The sequence below is a fragment of the Nelumbo lutea genome, chromosome 8, assembly GCF_056320005.1.
Source record: "Nelumbo lutea isolate HS-2025 chromosome 8, American lotus-T2T, whole genome shotgun sequence".
NCBI classification, from domain to species: Eukaryota; Viridiplantae; Streptophyta; class Magnoliopsida; order Proteales; family Nelumbonaceae; genus Nelumbo; species Nelumbo lutea.
Window position 1 is genome coordinate 22023099 of NC_142691.1, and position 24372 is coordinate 22047470.

The 24372-nt window shown below is 37.1% G+C and overlaps 1 protein-coding gene across 5 annotated transcripts in view; it reads right to left on the reverse strand.

Annotated features, from left to right (window-relative positions):
- Positions 1-235: 235 nt before the first annotated feature.
- The window catches only part of LOC148843300 (formin-like protein 18), a 108715-nt gene continuing 84578 nt past the window's right edge, over positions 236-24372 (reverse strand). For 3 of the 5 annotated variants that reach the window (XM_088956407.1, XM_088956409.1, XM_088956405.1), the window contains exons 16-18: positions 8255-8321; positions 606-1043; positions 236-515 (exon numbers count right to left, since the gene is read on the reverse strand). In XM_088956407.1, the coding sequence (XP_088812533.1) occupies positions 859-1043; positions 8255-8321 (252 nt within the window). In that variant the 3' untranslated portion in view covers positions 236-515; positions 606-858. Of the gene's footprint in view, positions 516-605; positions 1044-8200; positions 8322-24372 lie in introns of those variants that run through there. The other 2 variants (XM_088956406.1, XM_088956408.1) reach the window with 2 other exon arrangements.

Sequence of the window (24372 nt, forward strand, 5' to 3'; positions counted from 1 at the left end):
ACAGACTATATATGATATTTCATATACATATACATATACACAGGCCCAGGCCAGCCCAGCTCATGATCACCCCTACCTAGACATCCATCACTTCATAATATTGTAAATTCAAAACCTTGAAAGTAATGAAAAGAAAAAAAATAAAGATTATGATTAGGAACAGTATCTCTGAGTTTAGCTGTGGATAATCGCAATGCAGTAACCACTGAAGATATTCCACCATCATTAATCCAAATTTTGATCAAAACAAATAATTGTATTCAGAAAAGAAAGAAAGTCGTTCTAACCATTTGCACTGGAAGAATATCAACATTTACATTTTAACAATTTCAAAAATATGCAAAAAAATATTGGAAGTAAAAAAAAAAAGAATATAGATGACAATATAAAAGAACGAAGGCAAAGAAAAGAAAAACAAACTACTATTCTGAAACTTTTGAGACATATTTACAAAACGGAATGTGAATATTTTACAAGTTGCCTGCCAAAATTCTAGTATATTGCCTATTCCCTGTCTGCCAAATAAAACAAAATCCAGATTTAGATAAATGACATAGAAGAGTAAGACGATGAAAATTAGGGTGGGGGAATAGGTCAGAAGATACCTCTTAGATACAAGTGCCCCCTTCTTTTCAGTTTGCAGCTGATCAAAATTGTTTCACCATCCTTGTCCCCTTTCAGTTTAAATTATCGTACACACATTTCTTCATCAACAAAACCTTCTGTGCTGGCGTTTCAAATTTGTCATTTTGGCTCTTGGTTCTTAAACTATGATGGACCAACCACATATTTCTATATCCCTTGAGAAGGGGAAGTTGCTCTTGTTTACCAACAAAATATAATGTCCACAACATTAAGTCATTTTACACTGCCATGGTTGATGCGAGCCTGTGATAATTGTTCAGAATTTCTTTGAGCAGCATTCTTGGTTTTCTCATTTTCCGCTTCCTTCAATGCTTTCTTCTTTTCAAGCTCACTCTGCTTGATGTTTTCTTCATGGGCCCGTTCAAACATTCTCACAAAGTTGAGTAGTGTAGCAACAACTGAAATAGACACGTGAAGTGAAGGAAATACATGTGCAAAGGAAGCATAGGTGTAAATATTCTCAAAATAATGTATTTAAATTAATAAGCAGATTTGATTCGGCATAAAAAATGTCAAACTACATAAACTAAGTCAACAAATAAATATAAATTTAACAAGTGACGGTAAATACCCAATGCATTTTCTGCATTTGTTTTGTTGCAATATGCTTATGACGGTAAATCTTCAAAATTTTGCCTAGATAGCTCATCAAAGTTCTCAATTACCATTGGCACTACAACTCATTTAAATTCTTCCTTTGTGGTCCCTAAATACATCCTCCACTCCTTAATTGTCCTGGATTGCCAAGCAAGATGCCATCTAAATTCTTTTTTTTTTTTTAACTCTCCTTTCAAGTCCTTCTAAACTCTAACTATTATGTGTCTTTCAGGAGAAAATAGAAATCTTGACAATGTAAACCACTCCCACCCCCTCAATATAGAATTTGGGTATTCAAGTGATACAATCCATGAAAGGCATCTTTGTTTCTTAAAATATGTATGGATCTGCTGAAGGACATAGGAAGGTTAGGTGCAAAATTTGTGGACACACTGATCAATTAAAAAAATGCTAATCAAGGGGAACTTCTTAAAGTGAAATGTTTTAGCGCCTTGTTGGGAGGCTTGTTATGTTGATGTATGATCATGCTGACAATATCATATGTTGTCAATGTGGTTAGCCAATACGTGCATCAACCATGCGTTCTTCATCTTGACTCTAAAGATATTTCTTATTATACTTAAGGTTATTCCTGATAATGGAGTTTTATGTGCCAATCATGATCACCTCAGTGTCAAAGCATATAAGACGCAGATTGGGCTGCAGCTATTGATGATATACGTTCAATTTCAAGCAACTACACCTTTGTAGGAGGTAATTTAGGGTCGTGGAGAAGCAAAAAGTAGTATGTTGTACCTAGATCAAGTGTTGAACCAAAGTTTTTTATCAGAAACTTAGACAAATTTATAACTTAAAAGGAGAATAGTAGAACACCACCTTTCAAATTTATAACCCAAGTTTTTTGCTAGTGATTGGCCAAACAATGGATGAAGTGGTTACCTTGGGCCAAACTATGGTACAACACCACCTTTCAAATTGTAACTGAAATAGTTCCATTTCAACCACTCTATGGTTGTGAAACACCATCCATTCTCCCTTATGAATTGGGATCTATAGCTGTTGCTTCACCTGAGGAACATTTACTGAGATGGATCCAGTTTTACAAGAGAATGGAGGCATGTTGAATTTCAAGTGGATGACTGGTCTACATCAGACTACAACCCTATAGACAATCCTCACTGGCTGCTTGTCCATACCACAAACTATCCCCTAGATACTATGAGCCTTTTCTTATTCTAGCTTGGATTGGCCCAATCACCCATAAACTTGAACTTTTGGCAAACTCTAAAATGCATTCCATTTTCCATGTTGCTATATTGAAGAAGTGTGTGCAAGGAACCAAAGTAGCAGGTACTTCTTTGTCAGATACAAATGTTGAGGGCAAGCTGATAGTTGAGCCCAAGCATATTATGGATTTCCACCAGGACCATCAAGAATGGAAGGTCATCATTGAGGCTCTAGTAGAATGATTGGTTTATCTACAAATGATGCTACCTGGGAAGACCTCCCCAAACTTCGGCTTGATTACCCAACTTTTGACATTGAGCACAAGGTCCATCTTAAAGGGGATGGGAAACATAGGCCCATATCATAGGGTGTCTCAACTCAATCCACTTGCAAACACATTGCTTACGTTTATGGTAGGAGGCCATGTCAGCAGCCACACGTCTAAGACAGTTAGAAAGATTAAAATGTATGAATCAATATAACAGAATATTCAGAAGAAAGAGATGATGTTATAAATACCTAACCCAAGCAGGAGAAGGCAGAGAAGTTAGACCCAAACTTTCTCCCTTCCTTTCTTTTCCCCACCCCACCATTTTTAGGAGGTTAGCTCTCCCTTGAAGATTTGCTCTTTGATAGGCAGTAACCTATCAATATTCCTTCAAGTATGGTATTGTATTATATTCCTTCAAGTTAAGTGAACATATTTTGTAAGGTGTCTTACAACATGAATTTCTTCTCCCTATGCCTATCACCCCCCTGTGAATGGATTGAATTATTTGGAGTGGTCTAAGGGTATAAAACTTTATCTTACAACAAGAGGGAAAATTGGTTATATTAATGGGATGGTAAAGGAACCTAAGACCAGTGCTTAAAAAGCATTGGAAACATATTCTAGGAAGTGCACTTCCAAGAGAGGTGCCAATAAAACACCTGGATTTACAGCCTAGAACTGTATAGAGACTTGAGATATATGCCTCCATTACACTTTATACACTTTATGCAGCCTAGTTCTGTCATGTTGAACAGGATTATGTGCAATATCGATAGCTGCCTGGTTGTCAAAGTAGAGCATCATTGGCTTTTCATAGTCAACTCCCAATTCTTCTAAAAGTGATCGCAGCCACAATAATTTTGACACACCATATTCTTCTTCAGCAGAGGATTTGGCAACTACAAACTATTTCTTACTCCATGAACAATGTTCCCTGCCACCAAAGCACAATATCCCAAGGTAGACCTTAATCAATACGTCCAACCCAATCAGCATCAGTGTATGCCTCCAACTACATGTGTCCATGTTTGGCAAATAGAATACCTTTCCCTAGAGTACCTTTCAAGTAACACAAAACTCCTTTTGTAGCAACTAAATGTGTATCTTTGGGAGAATGCATAAATTGACTAATAACACTCACTACATAGGAAATATCCGGCTGAGTCATGCGGAGATATAACAACTTCCCAAGCAGTCTTTGAAACACTCCCTTATCAAATGAAAATTCACATTTGTAGCAAAAAGCTTATGATTGGGATTGGTAGCGGTAGAGGCCAGTTTAGCACCAACTTTACCAGTCTCTACAAGGAAGTTAAGGACATACTTGTACTGGAAAATGAAGATACCATCCTTAGATTTAGCAACTTCAATTCCTAAGAAATACCTGAGATCTCCTAAATCCTTGATCTCAAATTCAGAGTTAAAAACTTTTTTTTACTAACCTCCTGGGTGTCATTACCCGCGACCATAATGTCATCAACATAAACAATCAAAAAAGTCACTAAAGAGTTACTTCTTTTCAAGAATAAGGCATGGTCAGATTGAGTTTGTGTGTAACCAAATGAGACGAGAGCAGTCCTAAATCTCTCAAACTAGGCCCGAGGGGACTGTTTGAGACCATAAATGGACTTATGCACTTTACACACCTCCCCTTGCATTTCCGTTCCATACACGCTCAGAGGCAAAGACATATAGACCTCTTCATGTAGATCTCCATTCAAGAAGGCATTTTTAACATCAAACTGGTGGAAAGGCCAATCAAAAGTAGCAACTGGATAAAAAAACCCAAACTGAGGTCATCTTGGCCACAGGAACAAAAGTCTCAAGATAGTCAATACCATACATCAAAGTGTAGCCTTTAGCAACCAATCTGGCTTTAAACCTCTCAATAGAGCCATCAGAATGATAATTAATGATAAATACCCATTTACAACCCACTAGTTCCTTCCCTTTTGGCAAATCCACAATATCCCAGGTATGGTTCCTATGCAAAGCATCCAGTTCAGCCATAATAGCATCTCTCTATTCAGGTTTAGAAAAGGCTTCTGGTACAAACTTGGGTATCACATGGGAAGAAACAAAAGCAAGAAAAGAGTAATAGGTAGAGGATAAAAGGCTATAAGACAAGTGTTTAGAGATACAATGGGTTGTACATTTCCACTTGCCTTAGCGAAGAGCAATAGGAAGGTCAAGGTCTAGGAAAGAAGTAGATGGGTTAGAGGAAGGCTGATTTGTTATCTTAGTAATAATGGGTGGAGCAAGAAGCTCTTCAGCAGGAGCGGAAACAACTTGCCCATTCTTCAATCTATGTCTCACCTTTGGAGAACAGGATGTGAGGGAATTGTAGGAGGATGAGGAGTAGGAATACTTGAGGTAGTCATAATGGGAGAAGTGGACAACTCATTAGATGACTCAAAAGGAACAGGAAGAGGAACTGCTGGAAACATAGCAAAGGGTTCCTCAGATTGTTCCCCATCAAGAGGAATACTAAAGAAAAGAGTAGACTTAGCAAATTTGACATCCCGAGAGACAAAGCGGGTGCCATTGATTGGATCAAAATAGCAATATCCCTTCTGTATGGAGGCATACCCTAGAAAAACACACTTATGAGCCTTAGGTTCAAATTTGTGCCTTTGATAGCTGTGAGCATGTACATAGTAGGTGCACCCAAAAACATAGAGAGGAAGAGAGAAGAGATCCTCATCTGGAAAGAGAAGGCTAAAGGGGGTTTTGAAGCCAAGAACCCGGGAAGGTATACGGTTAATCAAAAAGGTAGCAGTAAGGACAACATCTCCCTAAAATTTAGTAGGAACATGGAATGAAGAAAGGAGGGATCTGGCAACCTCAACCACATGGCAGTTCTTCCTTTCCACCACTCAATTATGTTTTGGAGTGTAGGAACAAGAACTTTGATAAATAACCCCAAAAGTTTCAAGATAGGATGGGAGGTTCTTCTCAAATACTCGTTAGCATTATTAGAATGGAATATTTTGATCCGGGTGTTAAATTGGATAAGAATAAGTTCATGAAATTTTGCACAATAGTCGGTACTTCATCCCAAGATCTCATGAGATAAATCCAAGTATAACGAGATTTTTGCACAATAATAATAATAATAATAATAATAATAATAGTAATAGTAATAATAATAATAATAATAATAGTAATAGTAATAATAATAATAATAATAATAATAGTAATAATAATAGTAATAATAATAAGAATAAGAATAAGAATAAGAATAAGAATAAGAATTACTCTTCTCTAGTCGGACAGCCTATGTTTATACTTTTCTAAACAAACCAGAATTACTCTTATACCCTCACTTAAGTGAGAACCACATCAGCTAACTTAAAATCTACTCATCAGTACAATTAACATATAACTTAATGTAAAAATCCTATACTACTCTTCTACAGCCGACTCTAACAGTAGCGACCAACCAATCCGATCTGGTTTCCTAAACATTGAGTTTGTCAAAAAGAAATCAGCGCTTCTCTTTACTCACTGCAGTTTTATCTCCATGTCCTGGGTCATCCACTATGATCAGCTTTGAGTCATCTTCAACAATCAGTTTATTCATTTCCTTTGCTCTTTCTATCCCTTCCATTACTGCCAAGATCAAAAGAACCTAAAAATAAAGCAATAACTTTCCCTTCCTCATCTCTGAAAATTCCTCCAATACCTGATGGACCCAGGTTACCTTCACTAGTTCCATCAGAATTCAACTTAGTAAAACCACCATTTGGTGGAGACCAAAGGGGACTACTCACAATTTTGAGAGGAGCTGAATTTGCCACTTTCTTTCAATTCCAAACAAAACATCTGCAGAGATATATCTTCTTCACCCAATGAACCACTCTAATGGGAACGGTTTAAATGATGACATCTCTACTTCTTTCCTTTCCAAAACAATCCTTTGGTTCCTTTCTTCCCCAATTGTCTAGCAAATTGCAACTCTTGTACATCTCCATAATATTTTACCCCTCTTCCTTGACCACTTAACAGGGAACGAAGCAAACAAGCTTTGTATATTTGGCCGGGGGAGGGGGATTAATAAGTGATAACAAGTCTCACAATTTAGCCTTACAAAAGATGCACCAATTAGGGGATAAGAACCAATTAGGTCGTTTTCTTTGGAAAGGGGCCGAAGGCCATCAGAGGATTGAACCAGAGCATTGAAAAATGAGCCACAAGAAAAGGCACTAGAGGAAGATGAAGTCAAATCCAGTTATGCTTCCCCCCCCACCCCTCCTGAAGGATCTAACAGCACCCCTTCTAGTAAGGGAATCAAGGCTGAAATATTGTTTAATTCAAAGTCTCTGAGACCCCTTCTAAAACCCATATTCCATTCAAACCCAAAACTTGAGTCAGAAGGAACCAAAAAAGTGGATACATGCTCATTTTTAAACCTTGACAGGGAAATACAAGGATATTGTTCTTTCAACGATGAATCCCCCACCCAAACATGCTCCAAAATTTTACAAGGTTTCTAGAAATAAGTCATGCTTGATAAAAGCCAAGGATGATGGTAGGATGGCATGAATAGATTTCCAAGCAGAAGCTCTTGTGCCCTAGCCAACACTCCCACATCCCAGCCATTAGTTGTTTGCCCATAAATACTTAGAATCACCATGGCCTACAATTTGTCCTTATCCATTGTCAATCTCCATAACCATGTTCCTACTTCTTTTTTGAATACTTCCTATACCTAATCCACCAACATTTTTATATCTATTAACCACCTCCCAATTGACTCTATGTTCTCTTTTTTCCTCCCCTGTTTCCCACAGAAACTTGCTCATCAATTTTTCCAAACTTCTACTCACCCCTTCTGGTATTTAAAAATGTATAGGAAATAAACAAGCAAATTAGTTAATGGCCAATGAGAGACCCCATATCCCAAAGTATCTACTCTATCTGCCACCCCCCTCATCCATATTAACCCTAACCACACAGCTCTTATCAAAATTGACTTTTAGATTTGATATTTACTCAAATAATTGAGCTACCAACTTCAAAATCCTAACCTACCAAACATTTTCTACTTCACAAAACAATAGTATCATTTGCAAACTATAAATGAGTGATTGGAACACTATCCTTCCAACTCTCCACCCCTCACTAGGTTTCTAGAATCTGCCCCAGCAGTTAATTTCCCAAAACTTCAACAATTAATGTGAAGAGGAAAGGATAGAAAGGGTGCCCTTGTTTAATTCCTCTAGTGACTGGATGATCCACCACAATTTCTCTTTCTTTATTTTTTAATATCTCCAAGTTATCATTCAATAGAAAAAAGATAACTAAAGAACCGATATTTTTTTGTTTTCTTTTCATTATGATTAATCAAAGAATTGAAAATGCTTGGAGGACAATAGGATAAACGATAAGAAAACAATCTAAGAAATTAGCATAGACTTTGATAACTCCATATCAAGAAAAGGCATTTTAGATTCTAAAATATTACAAGCCTAGGTGATTGGAAATATAGAGATGGACCTGCATGAAAAGATGCCTACTATTCCTTTCTCTCTCTCTCTCTCTCTGTCATACCTTGCTCAAATGGGCATTTAGTTGGATCTTCTCCAAAATAAACAGCTAATGCATCTGCATTTCTACCCTGTTCAATTGCAAACATATCATCTAATGAAAATTTTCAACTAACAAATGACTAATCAAGAAAAAAAATAACTTCAACTAAAAAAATGCATTGCTAGGGATGCAAATATTTCAGATTCAAATTAACTCTCATCCATCAGATTCATATTAGACTTGGATTGTATTCAAATATTATATATCATTAATAATGTAAACTAAAAATAGTTAGAACATTATATAATATTAATAAAATGAAGTAGAAATAACTTTAGTAGTATATATCATAAACAAAATGACTTAACTATGATTGCTGTGACAATTGAAATTGTTAAAGTCGACAGTACAAGGGCATTTTGGTCATTTGTCTATCTAGTTGAGAGTGAATAGTCTGTTATGTTTATGTGTCCCATACTTAATGAGGGACAATACAGTCTTTTGTAATTCAACTTATATGCAATATAAATACATGTGGGTCGGCTAGGAGAGAGTAACTTTTTCTTCTCTAGACTGAACCCTTTCTTCTCTTTCTCTCACCTAGAACTAATCCAAGGCTAATCGATCTATTCACATGGTATCAAAGCAAATATAACAAGTTCAGATCTGCTCGTTTTCTTTCGAATTTGCCCAATTTTTTTTATCGCCGTTTTCTCTAGGGTTTCGCAGATTTCTCAAGAATACCTTGGAGATTAAGTGAAAGGCTGCAAAGGAGTGATCATTTTTCTCTTTAGGAGGCCTTCTTGCCTCTAGTTTGTGGTGTGGTGGCTGTTTGTGGTGTTTGTTAGGAACTCTCTATTTGATGGTACGAAGAGAGCAGGTTTGGGTGGTGAAGTGTTCAATCGAGTACAGGTTAGTTCTATAGTGTGCAGTACAGGTGTTCGATTTAATGGCTGATTGATTACAGCTCTAGTGTTAAGTGTGTGATGTGCATTTGAAGAGGTCAGTCGTGTTGAAAGTGGGGGATAACAAAGTGAGTTAGGGTTTTGTGGTGAGGTAAGTGAAGGAAAAGTTCAAGTTCAGCAACAACAACGAGAGCAACTTGATGTGACAAGGTTTCCAGTGGGTTTAAAAGCTGAAATATGAACTTGTTTGAGCGCAAATATTGGGTGGTTCTGCTCTCCCTTCTCTTGAGTAAGTGTTTGCCCATCTTCGGAAGATTTCTATTGATCCTATAGAGTCCTCCTCCCTCTCGGACAGATCTGGTTTTGTGGTGACAAGAGGTGGAGGTTGTAGAAATAGAGGTGGTGGAGGTGGTCGTGGATTTCCAGGGAACCGGTGTGGCCCTATGTTTAACAGTACCGATGGCCACGGTTGAGGAAGAAGTACTGGACCCAAGAAGTGCACATACTGTGGTGGATTAGAAAGACATACTGTTAATTACTGTTATGATTTACATGGTCCACCCAAAAATTGGGCTAATCATGTTGTGACTAGTGGCAATGGTACTGTTAGTGGAAACCAACAAACTGAGCAGACTCCCTTCACATCAATTGGTGTTTTTGGGAAGGAAATGGTGAGTGTACCAGATGAGGTATATGAGAAATTCCTTTAGATATCCTCTCAGCAAACTACAACTACTCTTGCCTATTTAGGTATGCCTTGCTTGGCTTCCAAACCCTCACACTGGATCATTGACTCCGGAGCCTTGTGTCATATGTCTAGGACTCCAAATGTGTTTTCTTCACTTCCACACTTTTCTACATCCCAAATAGTTCCCATTGCTAATGGTTCTACCACTCCCATCTGTGGTGTTGGTGATTTTGATCTCACCACCTTATCTTTATCCTAACAATGTACCCAAATTCCCTTTTAACCTTATGTCTGTTAGTAGATTAACCAAGTCACTTAATTGTTCTATAACCTTTTATCCCTCTTCTTGTGTGTTTCAGAATCTCAAGACGGGGATGAAGAATGGTGGAGGGCATGAGGTAGGTGGATTGTATTACCTTGATGGTGGTGGCCCGCCGGTAGCCTTTCAGTCATCTCTTACTCTTCAATGGCACTACAGACTTGGTCATCCATTTCTCAAGGCTCTAAAGTTGCTGGTTCCGTCCTTGTGTCATCTTCCATCGTTGGATTGTGAGTCGTGTCAGCTTAGGAAACACCATAGAGTCTCTTTTAGTTTAAGAGTTAATAGTCGTGTCTTGAGTCCTTTTTCTTTACTTCATTCAGATGTTTGGGATCCAAATAAAGTGGTGTCATGCAATAGTTATAAGTATTTTGAAATTTTTGTTGATGACTTTTCAAGGATGACATGGCTCTACCTTATGAAAGATTGAAGTGAATTGTTCTCTATTTTTCAACACCATTTCAGGAATACCTAGAGCATCATGGGATAACTCATCAAACTTCTTGCTCTTATACCCCACACCAGAAAGGAGTGGTTGAACGGAAAAATTGACACTTACTTGAAACTGCTCAGTCCATTATGCTTGATATGAATGTTCCAAAGCATTTTTGGAGTGATGTTGTCCTGACATCATGTTTCCTCATCAATCGGATGCCCATGTCCATCCTTGGAAGTCAGTCACCTTTCTCAGTCTTGTTCCCTACTCTTTCTCCTTTTCCCCTTACTCCTACCAAATGCATCTTCCTTGGATATTCCAGGACCCAAAAAGGGTATAAGTGTTATAACCCTAGCTCTCATCGGTCCTTTGTGTGTTTGGATGTCACTTTCTTTGAGCCAGTTCCATTTTTCTTGATTACTGAGATTCCTTCTCATGCTCCTGTGGTTCCACTTCCTGTTCCAATTAAGGACCCCCTTCCCGTGGTTCCTGTTCCCGTTGTGGATCCCCTTCTTATGGTTCTGGTTCCATCCCCACCTTCTCCAATGCAGGTTACTACTGTTTCTACACCTCATCCTTCTAACCTTGATCTTCCTATTGTTTTGCGGAAAGGCAAACATAGTTGCTCACTTTTCTGCTTCCCATCGCCAATTTATATCTTTGCTTTCCTCAGTTTCCACTCCCAAGTCTATCCAGGAAGCCCTTACCTCTCTAGAGTGGTGACAAGAAATGGAAGAGGAATTGTATGCTTTACAATACAATCACATGTGGGAACTTACTACTTTCCCTCCCAATAAGCATGTTGTTGGGTGTAAGTGGGTCTACACAGTGAAGTATCTTCCAGATGGCAGTGTGAAACGACTAAAGGCCAGGTTAGTGGCCAAGGGCTATTCTCAGTTATATGGTGTTGAATATGCAAAGACATTCTCTCCTGTGGCTAAAATTGGCTCTATTCGGGTATTAATTTCATTAGTAGCAATGTATGATTAGCCTCTCTTGTAACTTGACATCAAGAATGCCTTCTTGCATGGTGATTTGGTTAAGGAAATATATATGAAGCAATCCCCAGGGTTTGTTGTTCAGGGAGAGGATGGTAAAGTCTGTAGACTTAAAAAGGCAATCTATGGGCTAACACAATCTCCACGTGCGTTGTTTGGTAGATTCAGTGAAGTAGTGAAGAACTTTAGGATGAAATAGTGTCAAGTAGATCATTCTATATTTAGCCGTGACTCAAAAGACGGGAAAATCTTACTAGTGGTGTATGTAGATGATATTGTCATAACTAGCAGTGACAGCAATGGGATTGATAGATTGAAAAACTTCCTACAGGATCACTTCCACATGAAGGATCTTGGTAAGTTGAAATACTTCTTGGGAATAAAAGTTGCAAGGTCGAGGCATGGAATTAACTTGTGTCAAAGGAAATATGCCCTTGACCTACTTGAAGAAACAGGGCTGTTAGGTGCCAAACCAGCCAAAACACCTATGGAACCGAATACTATGTTGAGTATTGATGTAGGTGAAGAGTTTGATGATCCTAGAAGGTACAAAAGGTTGGTGGGAAAATTGAATTATTTGACTATCAGATGACCAAATATATCACTTGCTATAAGTATGGTGAGTCAGTTTATGCAACATCCTTGGGTTCCACATTGGGAAGCGGTTCTAAGGATAGTTTGGTATCTGAAGGGTGCACTAGGCTGTGGCCTATTATACAAAAGTGGAGGAACTATTGAGGTGGAAGGATATACAAACGTTGATTGGGCCAGATTTGTGTCAAACATAAGGTCACCTAAGGGTTATTGTACCATCCTTGGTGGCAATCCGGTAACTTGGAAGAGCAAGAAATAAACGATAGTGGCAAGGAGCAATGCAAAAGTTGAGTACAAGGCTATGGCTCATACTACATGTGGACTAGTCTGGCTGAAGATATTGTTACAAGAAATGTGATTCTCTATTGACAAACCCATGATGTTATATTGTGATAATCAAGCTATTGTCCACATTTCTTCTAGTCCTATCTTCCACGAGAGAACAAAGCATATTGAAGTTAACTGCCACTTTGTAAGAGAAAAAGTGATCAATGGAGTGACAACCACAGCTCATGTCAGTTCAAGAAACTAGTGGGCATATCTTTTTACAAAAGGGATATCTCGGGGTAGAGTAGATTACATATGTGACAAGCTAGGGCTATATAATATATATTCTCCAACTTGAAGGGGAGCGTTAAAGTTGACAGTACAAGGGTATTTGGGTCATTTGTCTATCTAGTTGAGAGTGAATAGTCTGTTTTGTTTAAGTTATGTGTCCCATACTTAATGAGGGACAATATAGTCTTTTGTAATTCAACTTATATGCAAAATAAATACAAGTGGGTCGGCTAGGAGAGAGTAACATTTTCTTTTTTAGACCAAACCTTTTCTTCTTCTTCTCACCTAGAACTAATCTAGGGCTAATCAATCTATTCATAGAAATCACTGTCAATGGTTATAAGTGAGGAAGATAATAAAATCTCTGATTGTGAAGAAGATGAGGTCTCATGAGATTATGGATGTTGACCTATCTCTGTTAGAAACCAAAAACAAAGCAAGCCTATTATTCAGAAAGTCTACTCAAGAAAGAAAACATGTGGGATTAAGCCAGTTGTACAACAAACTGAACCAACTAATGCAAGTAAAATCTTGATTGATTCTTGAGTTGTTACAATTGTTAGAAGCTCTCTCCCTATTTTTCTGTGTTGAGCAGGAACTTAACAGTTGGTATCAAACCCTAGATCCCATCACCATGCCAAGCACATGATCCAATACTGTCGAAGGAAGGATCAACCATGTGGAGGCTAGTCTGCACCAAGGATTTAAATATCAATACGATACGTCTGATACGGGGCGTATCGTATTGGTATCGGTTAGTAACGATATGGGATACACTACGAATACAAGCGTATCCTGTCAATTGTTCGTATCAAACGATGGATGCATATCGACCAGTATCGCATTGCATCGACCGATACGCACCGATATGGGGCTGATACACACCAATACATGCTACGCCCATTCAGTAATCTTCTTTATAAAAAACTGCGAATGAGAAGATTCAAACCCAGGTCACCTCACACGCATTTACAATTCGCAACGTATACAAACCAACAAGCCGCACTACATTTTGTGATATAAAGTAAAACAAAATAAAATTTACTAACTTTTTCTGTTCACATGCAATTTAAACAAAAAACACATTTATATTTAACAACGCCAACTAAGAATTAAAAAAATAATATTTAAAAATAGTATTTTATAAACTAGTAGAATAAATAATGTATCAAATCCACATTCATATAAAAAGATGATTTTTTATATCAAGAAATTCATACAAAGAGTATTAATAACAAAATAATTATTTTAATACTTAAAATTTATAAATTTGCACATGATATAAATCTTAAAATTTTATACTTTTATTAGTTATTAACTAATATTTTAATTTGCATTAATAAGTAAAAACAATATTTATTATTTACAAAAAAAAAATAAAATATAACATACAAAACATTGAAGAATATAATATTAAATTGAATATATCAAATCCACTAGTCTACCTTTATTTCAAAAAATGATTTTTTTATTTCATAAAATTTATATAAATAAAAATATTAATAATGGAATAATTATTTTAGTAATTAAAAACTATGAATTTGTATATGATATACTTTAAGTTAAGATTATATTTTTATAAATTATTAATTGACATTCTAATTTGCATTTGAAAATTTAATATTTAGTTGACTTTTTCTTAATGCTAAAAAATTAAAATAGTAAAATAAAAAATAATTGATATAATAATTAAAATATAATAGGTGCATATGTTTAGCATCTTGGACTCTTGAATGATGCACTATAAATAAAGTTTTGCATCCCGGTTCATTAATCATAATATATTTCTTCGTATATCCTTAATAATTACATTTTTAATGTATTTATATACTATTTTGTGATCATTTTGATCTTAAATTTAGTGTTATTAATATATTAATGAAATTCGTATTTATTTCCCTAGCATGTCCATGTGTTTCTACTTTTTCATCTGTATCCATGCATTTCCAAAACGTATCCATATCGAAGTTGTCCGATATGATACCCGAAACTGATACTTTAATCCTTGACCTGCACAAGAACAAGGTCATTGGTGAACTTTAGGATATCAAAGAAACACTTGCTACAATAGTGGCTCAGATAGGGAGAGGCACGACCACTATTAATCAAAAAGAAAGGAGGTATCCAGCCAAGAACAGATGTGTGTGACTGCAAGGTTCAAAAAATGATGTCTGGACAAGGTATTCGTAGTGTGTGTTACTGCAACAAACTAGGATGTGTTTAAAGCCTACCACCTAGCAGGCAGAGTAATCACAAAATCCCCATTGTTCCAGGAGCCCCATCTGCTAATGTATGGCCTTATAGATACCCAAACTCTCACAAGATTCCCATTGTTCTAGGCGCCACATTGCACCATCACCAATTATTTTCCAAAGAATCTAAATGTGGTTTTGAAAAAAAAAACACACATTCATTACTTGGTCCATGTGGTGAGTAATGGCATATAGTCTCAACCGACCCAAAAAAGGGGCTGCTACTAAAGGAGTTTTGGGCCTCTCATGGTACTATAGACGGTTCATAAGGGGGCACATGAAGATGGCAGGCCCACTAACCCAGCTTTTGTGCAAGGATTCATTTGTATGGACCGAGGCAGCCCAATCCACATTTGATTAATTAAAACAAGCTCTCTCCAGCCCCCTACACTTACTATACATGACTTCAATAAGACTTTTATACTAGAGTGGGATGATTCAGGCAATGTTTTTAAAACCGACCTGGAGGCCGAACTGTTTTTGCCTCCAGGTCACAGGTCACCAGTCTGACCGATCGGATCGAATGGTTCAGTTATTAATTTATATTTTTTAATTCAGTTTTTTTATTTATAAAAATATTAAAAATTTCAATTTGAGGCCAAAAAAAGGTTTTTTCACAAAAATAGCGGGGCAAGGCACTTACGACACCTTGGGACGCATAAATCTTGAAAAGTTACCAAAAATAAAAATAAAAAAACATAACCCCAATTAGACATTGGAGTGCCAAGTTATGGCCTCCAAAAGTTTGTATGCATTAAGTATGCAACCGGTGACCCAGTCACCGGGTCAAATAGGTCAACAATCGAACCAGCCGGGTTGAACAATTCTTGACCAAGTCAACATTTTTTGACCGTTTGGCGGGTCTTGACTGAATTGGACCTGGAATCCTGGCCAGTTGACAGTTCAAACAGTTCTACTGGCCAAGTCAACGGTGGGTTAAAAACTTCGAGTTCAGGTGGTGGCTTAGGATCTGTTCTTATGCAAGATTATCAGCCAATTACCTTCTTTAGCAAGGCACTTAGTAGACCGGAACTTTGCAAGCCCACATATGAATGGGAATTGATTTTGTGATCAAATATAGATTCGTGACTTTCAATAAAGCGGCTGATGCACTATCCTGTATGCATGAATTCTCTTACATGTCAGTTGCATAATTCCACTATCCATAATTGGATATTCCCAAGAAAGAAGCCCAAGAGGACTAGTATTCATCAGATTCACACCAAATGGGCCCAAGACCTGACATTAGTATCTGGCCTCATGCCCAGTTTGTCAACGCTAGAAACATGAAGCCCAATCTCCATCTGGGCTCTTGCAGCCTCTAAAGATACCAGAATTAGTATGGGATGAAGCTTCCCATGACTACATTGTGGGCCTACCAAAATCAAAAGGCTTGTCTATCATCCTAGTAGTTGTTGACCATTTATCTCAAGTATGTTCATTTTATTCTGTTGGCTCACCCATACACTGCAGCGTTGGTGGGAGCTATATTCACAAGAGAGATCACATGCCTCAATGGCACACCTAAGGCTATTCTATTAGATCATGATCCTACATTCTTAAGCAATTTTTGGTACAAATACTTCAAGCTTCAGGGTTCGGCACTCAATGCCTCTATCAGTTACCATCCTCAGACAGATGACCAAATAGAACTCATTAATAGAAGCCTTTGTTGAATTATCGTGTTTGTGCACAGTCATTTTAGTCTTTTCCCTCCTTTATTTATGGTTATTATTGTCTCTGTTCTTAAGTCACATAATCAGGGGTAATTGTGTAATTTTATTTTTATGAATATAAGTTATAAGTGGGCAGAAGTTGGGTCTCTCGATTCATACTGTCTTGAGCCCTTCTCTTCATATTCTTCTTCTCTATATTCCTCTCTACTCTACCTCTGTATCCTGGATTTATACTAGGACTTTTATTTGTTTATTTTACAAACTACAGGTTTGATCACATGATATCAAAGACTGGTTAATCGATCTACTCAACTGGATCTATGAAGGATGCCTCAAACAGGTTCAGCTGAAGATTTCTGTTAATAAAAAGTGAAAGGAAGAGAGAACCAAAAGGGACTGATCGCCTAGAGGGATAGGAGGCTTCCATGACTCAAGTTGCATCATGTGTTGAGTTTTTTATGGTGTTCTAGACTCCCTCTATTTGGCAGTTCGAAGAGGGACTGTATGAACAGTGCAGATTGGTTGATTCTTTTTTTGTGAAAGGTGGGATGAAACATCCTGGTTATCTGATTTTTTGTTTCAATTAATGTGGTGAGGTCGGTTGACTTTTATAAGGGTTTTCTTGGTGTTTCTCTCCATTTAAAAGGTTGTGGCTAGGTTGTTGGTGTTCCTAGATTAGTAACAGAATTGTTTGAGTGTTCTTTTTGACCTTGGAAGATGTTAGACTTGGGAGTGAATTGCTGAAATAGCTTGCCTTTGATCTATGAAAGCTTCTGGCAGTGAAACCAAAACAAGGTATGATGGTACAACCAGATTTCATGGCTTTCCAGATGACTTCAGTCAAACTCAATGGTACAAATTATGTACCATGGGCAAAATCTGTTGAAATTTGACAGCTAGAGGCGAACTGAAATATATTAAAGAAAATAAGCCAGACCCAGGGGCTGCAGGGTATAATGACTGGATACAAGAGAATGTGCAGATCATGACATCTTTGGAACAATATGGAACCTCGTATTAGTATCAACTTGATGTTCTTTGACATTGTGAAAGAAATTTGTAAACATGCCAAACAACTGTATTCTGGACAGCATAATGTGACTAGAATTTATCAATTATACTAGGCAAGGTTTAAAGTAATAGAAACGCAAGGTGTATTGGAGAGGCGATTTTAAGAGACGTATCGAGTACGCTTTAGATACACATGGATACAGATGAAAAATTAAGACACACATTGATACACTGAGAAACTAATATAAGTCTTAAAAAAATATATTAATAACAACAAATATGAGTTTTATATGTTTATAAATAAGTTATTTAAACATAAAACAACATACTTCAATGATTTATACAAAGTGTGAAATATCAGGACATAATTGAAAATTGTTGACAAATAATAGAAGAATTAAAATGTTTGTGTATAAACACACATACCTTAGTTTTTAAAGAATCAATATAATTTGTATAAACATTTATCATTATTTAGAAAACAGGACCAGACTAGATGATTGGACCAGTTGAACAGTGACTTAGGCCCCTGATTAGTTAAGCTATACCCCAAAACCAGATTGGGTAAAAAATTGGTCAAAACTGTTAACTTGGCTAGTCAAACTGGAAAACCAGTGAACCAGTCCCGGTTATAGAAAAGTGACTGGTTTTTTGAAAAAATTTTTAGCACATAAACCCAAGCTTCTAAAGGCCATAACTTTTTGCTCAAACATTTAGTTGGTGTGGTCTTTTTTTATTTTGGGTAACTTTTCAAGATATGTTCCTATAAAAAATTGAAATTATGATAAAAAATATATGTTACAGAGATGTTATAGATGAATATAATTATATGTTTCTAATATATAATTTATAATATTTTATATATATTACGTCATCACATTTCAACCCTGTTGAACCCCAAACCAATGAGCCTCTCCTTTTTCCAAGTCAATGCCCGGTCCGATTCTATGAACATTAACATTAATTAGTATATATATTTTAATAATGAATTTTAGCTTTTATTGACAACTATTCACTAAAAGAGAGTTTATTTAAGAATTAAAATACATATTAATATGCCAAACACTAGGGTTCAAATCCCTTTGTCCCCTATTTGTGGCTTTTAGTGGGCAAATTTAGTGGCATGTCAAATTCAAATTCAAATTTGAACATTGCCTTAAATGTAGTATTTAATCTGCCTTTAATAGTGTCTCATCAAATGTGGTTATTAATCAAGAGCCATATAAATTAATTTTGAATTTGAAAAGTTACTAAAATTGAAGAAGAAAGAGGGCAATTAAATTTGATATTTAAAACTTCTCAAAATTAAATAAGAGAGAAGAATATTAAATTCAATTTGTATAGACCAATACATATAGCATATCAGGCTGTATAGGATTTGTATCAGCCAATACAGACCCGAAACAATATGATAAGGACCCATATTGGACCGGTACAAACAAAAATAAATGAAAAATACAGATTCAGTATGTTCCGGGTATCGGATCCTCGATGAAATGCAACGTATTGGTCGATACGGACCAATACGTTGGGTAATTTCAAGCCTTGATACTAGAAGTATTTTCAGCTACAACAAGATGATAAGAGTGTGGAGTATTATATCAGTTTAAAGAGTTTGCACAATGAGTTGGATTCGTATCAGCCCCTTTCAATTGATCTCAAGGTGCAAAAACAACAGACAGATCAGTTGGATGTGGCAAGATTCCTTTCTAGGTTGAGGTAGTGCATGCCCAAATTTTAGATATTAGTGATATACCCACATTATCAGAAGTTTTCTCCAGAGTCAAAAGAGTTACTAGCCCACATACAAATAGCTCTCTAGTACTATAGAAGTTGCCCTAGCCACAACCAGAGGTGGAGGAGGTGGCTCACATGGTAGAAGTAGCTAACCCGGAGGGGGTAATCGTGAGGGCGCTAGGTGTTGCGTAGGTGACTAGGCGGTTTTCAAAGAATGCCTCACACAAACGCCAACTATGTTAGGTGCATGCTTAGTGGGCTGAAGCAAATATATACTATATAAATATTTATTAAATAAAAAAATATAAAATATATAATATTTTATTTGTTGTTTTAGTTTTTATAATAGAACCTATTGCATGTTATCATGATTTTGTTTTGAGGAAAGTAAAAGAAAAGTTAATCTTCGACGGTTTCACATTGACAATAGAATCAAAGTATCGAAATGAGGAAGATGAGAGAACAACAGCCTCCATCGTTCCAACACAGTCCTCTAAAGTCAAGGTGAGTTAATCAGTTTTCTTCTTCAGTTTTGTTCTCTGTTTCCTGGTTTAAAACAGTGGCTATGCCCCATTTTCTCCTCTTCCTTTTTGAATCTTTTCTCCAAAATTTTCGAATCATTTTATTGGACTAAAACAGGGGCTCCACCTCCTTCTTTTGTTCTTAAAGTCCCTGCATGTTTTCATCTTTTTTTTTCTCATTATTGGTGTCTGAAACAGGGGCTCCGCCCCTTCTTTTATTCTTCATATTCTTCTTTTATTTGTGTTTTTTTTTTTTCACCAGCTTTTCTGGGTCTAGAACAGGGGCTCCGCCCCCTTCTTTGGTTCTTAATTTCTTCCATTTTTTCAGCTTTTTTTTGTTCTCACCATTGGTTTCTGAAACAGGGGCTCCGTCCCTTCTTTTCTTCTTCATATTTCTTCTTTTGTTTTAATATTTTTTCACCAAATTTTCTGGGTCTAGAACAGGAGCTCCACCCCCTACTTTTCTTCTTTTATTTTAGTATTTGTTCACTATATATTGTTCATCTAAAATAGGGGCTCTGCCCCTTTCAGTTCTTTCAAGTTCTAACTTCTAACTTGTAAGTTGCTACTCTAATATATTGTTTTGCCTACTTGAAGCAACACTGCAAGAAATACAAGCACAAAAGTAAGTGCAGAATACATTAAAAAAAAAAACCTAGTTCAAAAGGGGTAGAAATCCACCAGCAAGCCTTAGTTTTAAATTCAATTGCCTAGGCAAGGGCTAGGCACCTAGGCACCTGGGCTCCCCATGGTCGCCTAGCCTCGCCTTGGCACCTTGAAAACTGTGAGAGGCTGTGGTAGTGGTAGAGATGGGAGCATTAGAGGTCGTGGTGCTGGTGTTGGTGGCTGGGGCACGATCAGAGAGTACAAAAAGCTGTCAGTCTTCCTTCCCCTTCCTCCGGTAACACTGCAACCCTTGCAAAATCAAGTACAACATGCCTTGTTTCATCTTCTAAGCCATGGATTATCAATTTTGGGGCCTCAAATCACTTGACTGGGATTTCAAACTTGTTTGTATCCTTTGAAGCATATTTACGATGTTTCACTAGAGACAATCCATGCCAATGGGCTCATTGGCTTCCATGGGCTCAACTGCGGTATAATTCCACTTTCCATGCTTCTACAAGTATGACCCCATTCAAAGCACTCTATGGTCATGACCCTCCCCCCATTCTTGCTTATGAGAAAGGCTCCACCTCAGTAGTTCCTGTTGACACACATCTCACAACAAGAGGCAACATTCTTAAAGAACTCAAGGAAAATTTAGTAAGGGCCCAACAATATAAAAACGCCCAGTATAACAATGACAATTGTCAAGTTGAATACAAGGTCAGCGAAATAGTCCAACTAAAGCTGATTTGGAATGAGTTGTCCCTATCGTCAAATCACATTGCCTCAGAAAGCCTAGCATAAGTTCTCACCAAGGTTCTATGGGTGGTTCACTATCATTGAACAAGTAGGGTCAATTGCCTACTGATTAGATCTTCCCCAACATTGTTGATTTCATTCTATTTTCCATGTATCAAAACTAAAAGGCCATGTGGGACCTATAACAATCATATGCCTAATATTACCTAATTTTGATTTGGACAGCCAACCCCTGCTTCAGCCCCAAGAAATACTGAGTTATAGATGGAAACAAAAGAACAAGCTGTTGGTTTAGGAAGCTCTAGCTGCTTGGCAAGGACTACTGCAAGGAGATGCTACATGGGAAGTTTTCTCACTATTGCACCAATAATTTCCTCACTTTACCCTCCAGACGAGGATGCCTTTTTTTTTTTTTTGGGGGGGGGAGGGAGCAGAAGGAATAGGGGTGATCATTCTTGGCCCGGACCAGCCTACAAATTTCTGGGCATGGGCCCAGTGTTTTGTGTGCAGGCCCAGATATTGGGCCTAATACTTCAAGCCCAGCATGGGCCCAGCCCAACCCACAAATATAATATAATATAATATATTTATATTTATATATTATGATATATGCATTCTATTTTATATGTTATATACACAAATACATTTTATTTTATATTAAATGTTCATTATTTTATATAATAAAATATAAAAGTTTTAAGTTATATTTTAACATGCAAATAAATATTTATGAATTGAAACATATCAACACATGTGTCAACACTTGAGTCAATTCAAGTATAAGAATTGTCCTCCTAAGAAAGGCCTTACATGGATGAAGGCAAAACCTTCATTCTCATTCCCTAAGCAATGTGGGACTTGGGAAAACACTCAATAGTTGCACTAACTATTTAGTGTTGTTCCAAGTCCCACATTGCTCAAGAATAAGAATGAAGGCCTTGCCTTCATCTATAAAAGGATAGGTGACCCAAGCCAAATCAAACCCAGCAATTAAATGAGAACCTTGCCTTATTATTATTATTTTTTTTGCCAAAGGGCTAAAGCCTAGCCAAGCCCAATTTAACTTTGGCTTGTGTAATTTTTTTGTATGTATTACATTTACATATTATTTATTTAAATTTTTTAAATAATTAAATTTTTATTCTTTAATGTCATGGGCCCAAAGTGATCATTCATTAGGCCCGGAAAGCCTGTAAGCCCAACCTAAGCCTGTATAGGGTTGGGCTTGAGCTCACAGTCTACGCCCAGGGTGGGAAAGCCAAGCCAGGCCTAGGCCTAGCTTAAAGCCCTTATCAGGTGCTAAGCCCGACCCATGATCACCCCTAGGAAGGAACCGTTAGAAACCAAAAACAGAGCAAGCCTATTATTAAAGTCTACTCAAGAAAGAATACACGTGGGATTAAGCCAGCCGTACAACAAACCAAACTGGTTAATGCAAGTAGAAACCTTGATTCTTGAAACGCAAGTGAAAATCTTGATTCTTGAATTGTTACAGCTGCTAGAAGCTTACCTTATACATGTATAAATAGTAGATTGGAAATAAGAGAGGCATACCTTGGATTCGGATCAAATCGAATCCAACACAGACATGGGTACATAGAAGCAGGATGTATTGTATTTTCTATCATAGATCAGAAACAAAGAAGAAAAGTAAAAGGCAAAGAGAAAGAAAGAGAGAAAAGAGGAGAGAAAGGTTCAAAAACAATTGATAGAGGATAGAATGAATGGGATCAGGGGTCCCCCCCCCCTCTATTGTTATTAATAATAAGAATAGGAATTACAAAATTACTACACTACCCTTATATAAGAAAGTGACCATTACACTTAAAATTCTATTCTCCACAATCTCTAACATATTGAATGGGCAAAGAGCAAAGGTCAGGGGTGTTTGATGCTTAGCATGTAAGGCAGCAGGGTTAAGTGGAGATATCATCATTGGTGCTTCAAGACTTGTTGAAATTTAGGGAATTCTTGGCAATTTCCTTTAAGGGAACAGAGGCAAAGACAATCAGTCTGCTCTTGGAAATTGAGCAACAGCTGTTGGAGGGAAAAGGAAGAAAGAAAAACGCACAAATGAAGATATGTTTAGGCTTGCATGGGGACTGAACAACAAAGCCAACAACTGTGGGGCTTGAAATGGATGTGAGAGGAAAGGGCAGAGGCAGGGTGCTCTGTAAGGAATGACATCAATGGACAAGATGAGATTGATCACCTGGAATGTGAGGGGTCTAAATTCAGGTAGGAGGATAGCAGTAATTGGGGATTTTCTAAAGAAATGTCTGGTGGTGTTGTGTTGGCAATAAACGTAGATGAAGAGGTTAAAGATAGGAGTTTTTTGGAGTGTGTGTGGATCTAGGCTGTTCGACTGTTGCATGGCTAATGTACAGGATGCAGTTTAATGTTGAGAAGGAAGTAATATAGGAAGAATTGAAGGGAATGAGAAGTAGGGTTCATAGACCATGGGTCATAAGGGGTGATTTTAACATGGTGAGATTCATAGATGAAAGGAGTAGAGGGTCAAGAAGGGAAAGGACACAAGGCAATTTTTAGAATTGGTGGACGAACACTTCTTTGTTTAGCCCTTTACCTGGTAAGGTTTAATAGTGTTCAAACATTCCAGCAAAGATCTGGTCACAAACTGATCATATTGAGCTGCAGTAGGAGAGCTACAAAGCCACCCCTATTTAGATTTGAACATATGTGGTATTGTGGTAAGTTTGTGGGAATACCAGAAACTTGGTGGAGATTGATAGAGTTTAAAGGTTCAGGAAGTTGAGTAATGAGCATGAAATTAAGAAGGCTAAAGATAAAACCAAAGGGTAGAAGCAAGGTTTAAAATGTTGATGTCGATGGAAATGTCGCTTACCAAAATATAGGACATATGTCGGAAATGTCGGAAATGTCGAGGGGAAATACTGTAAAAATTAGAGACATTGTGGAAATATTATGAAATATGTGGAAATATGCAATGATATTTTGTAAAATGATAAAAGGTTATATGATATTTAGTAAATGAGGATTTACTGATTTATTATGCATTTTGGTGTTTTTACAAGGTTATCTGATATTTTGTTTT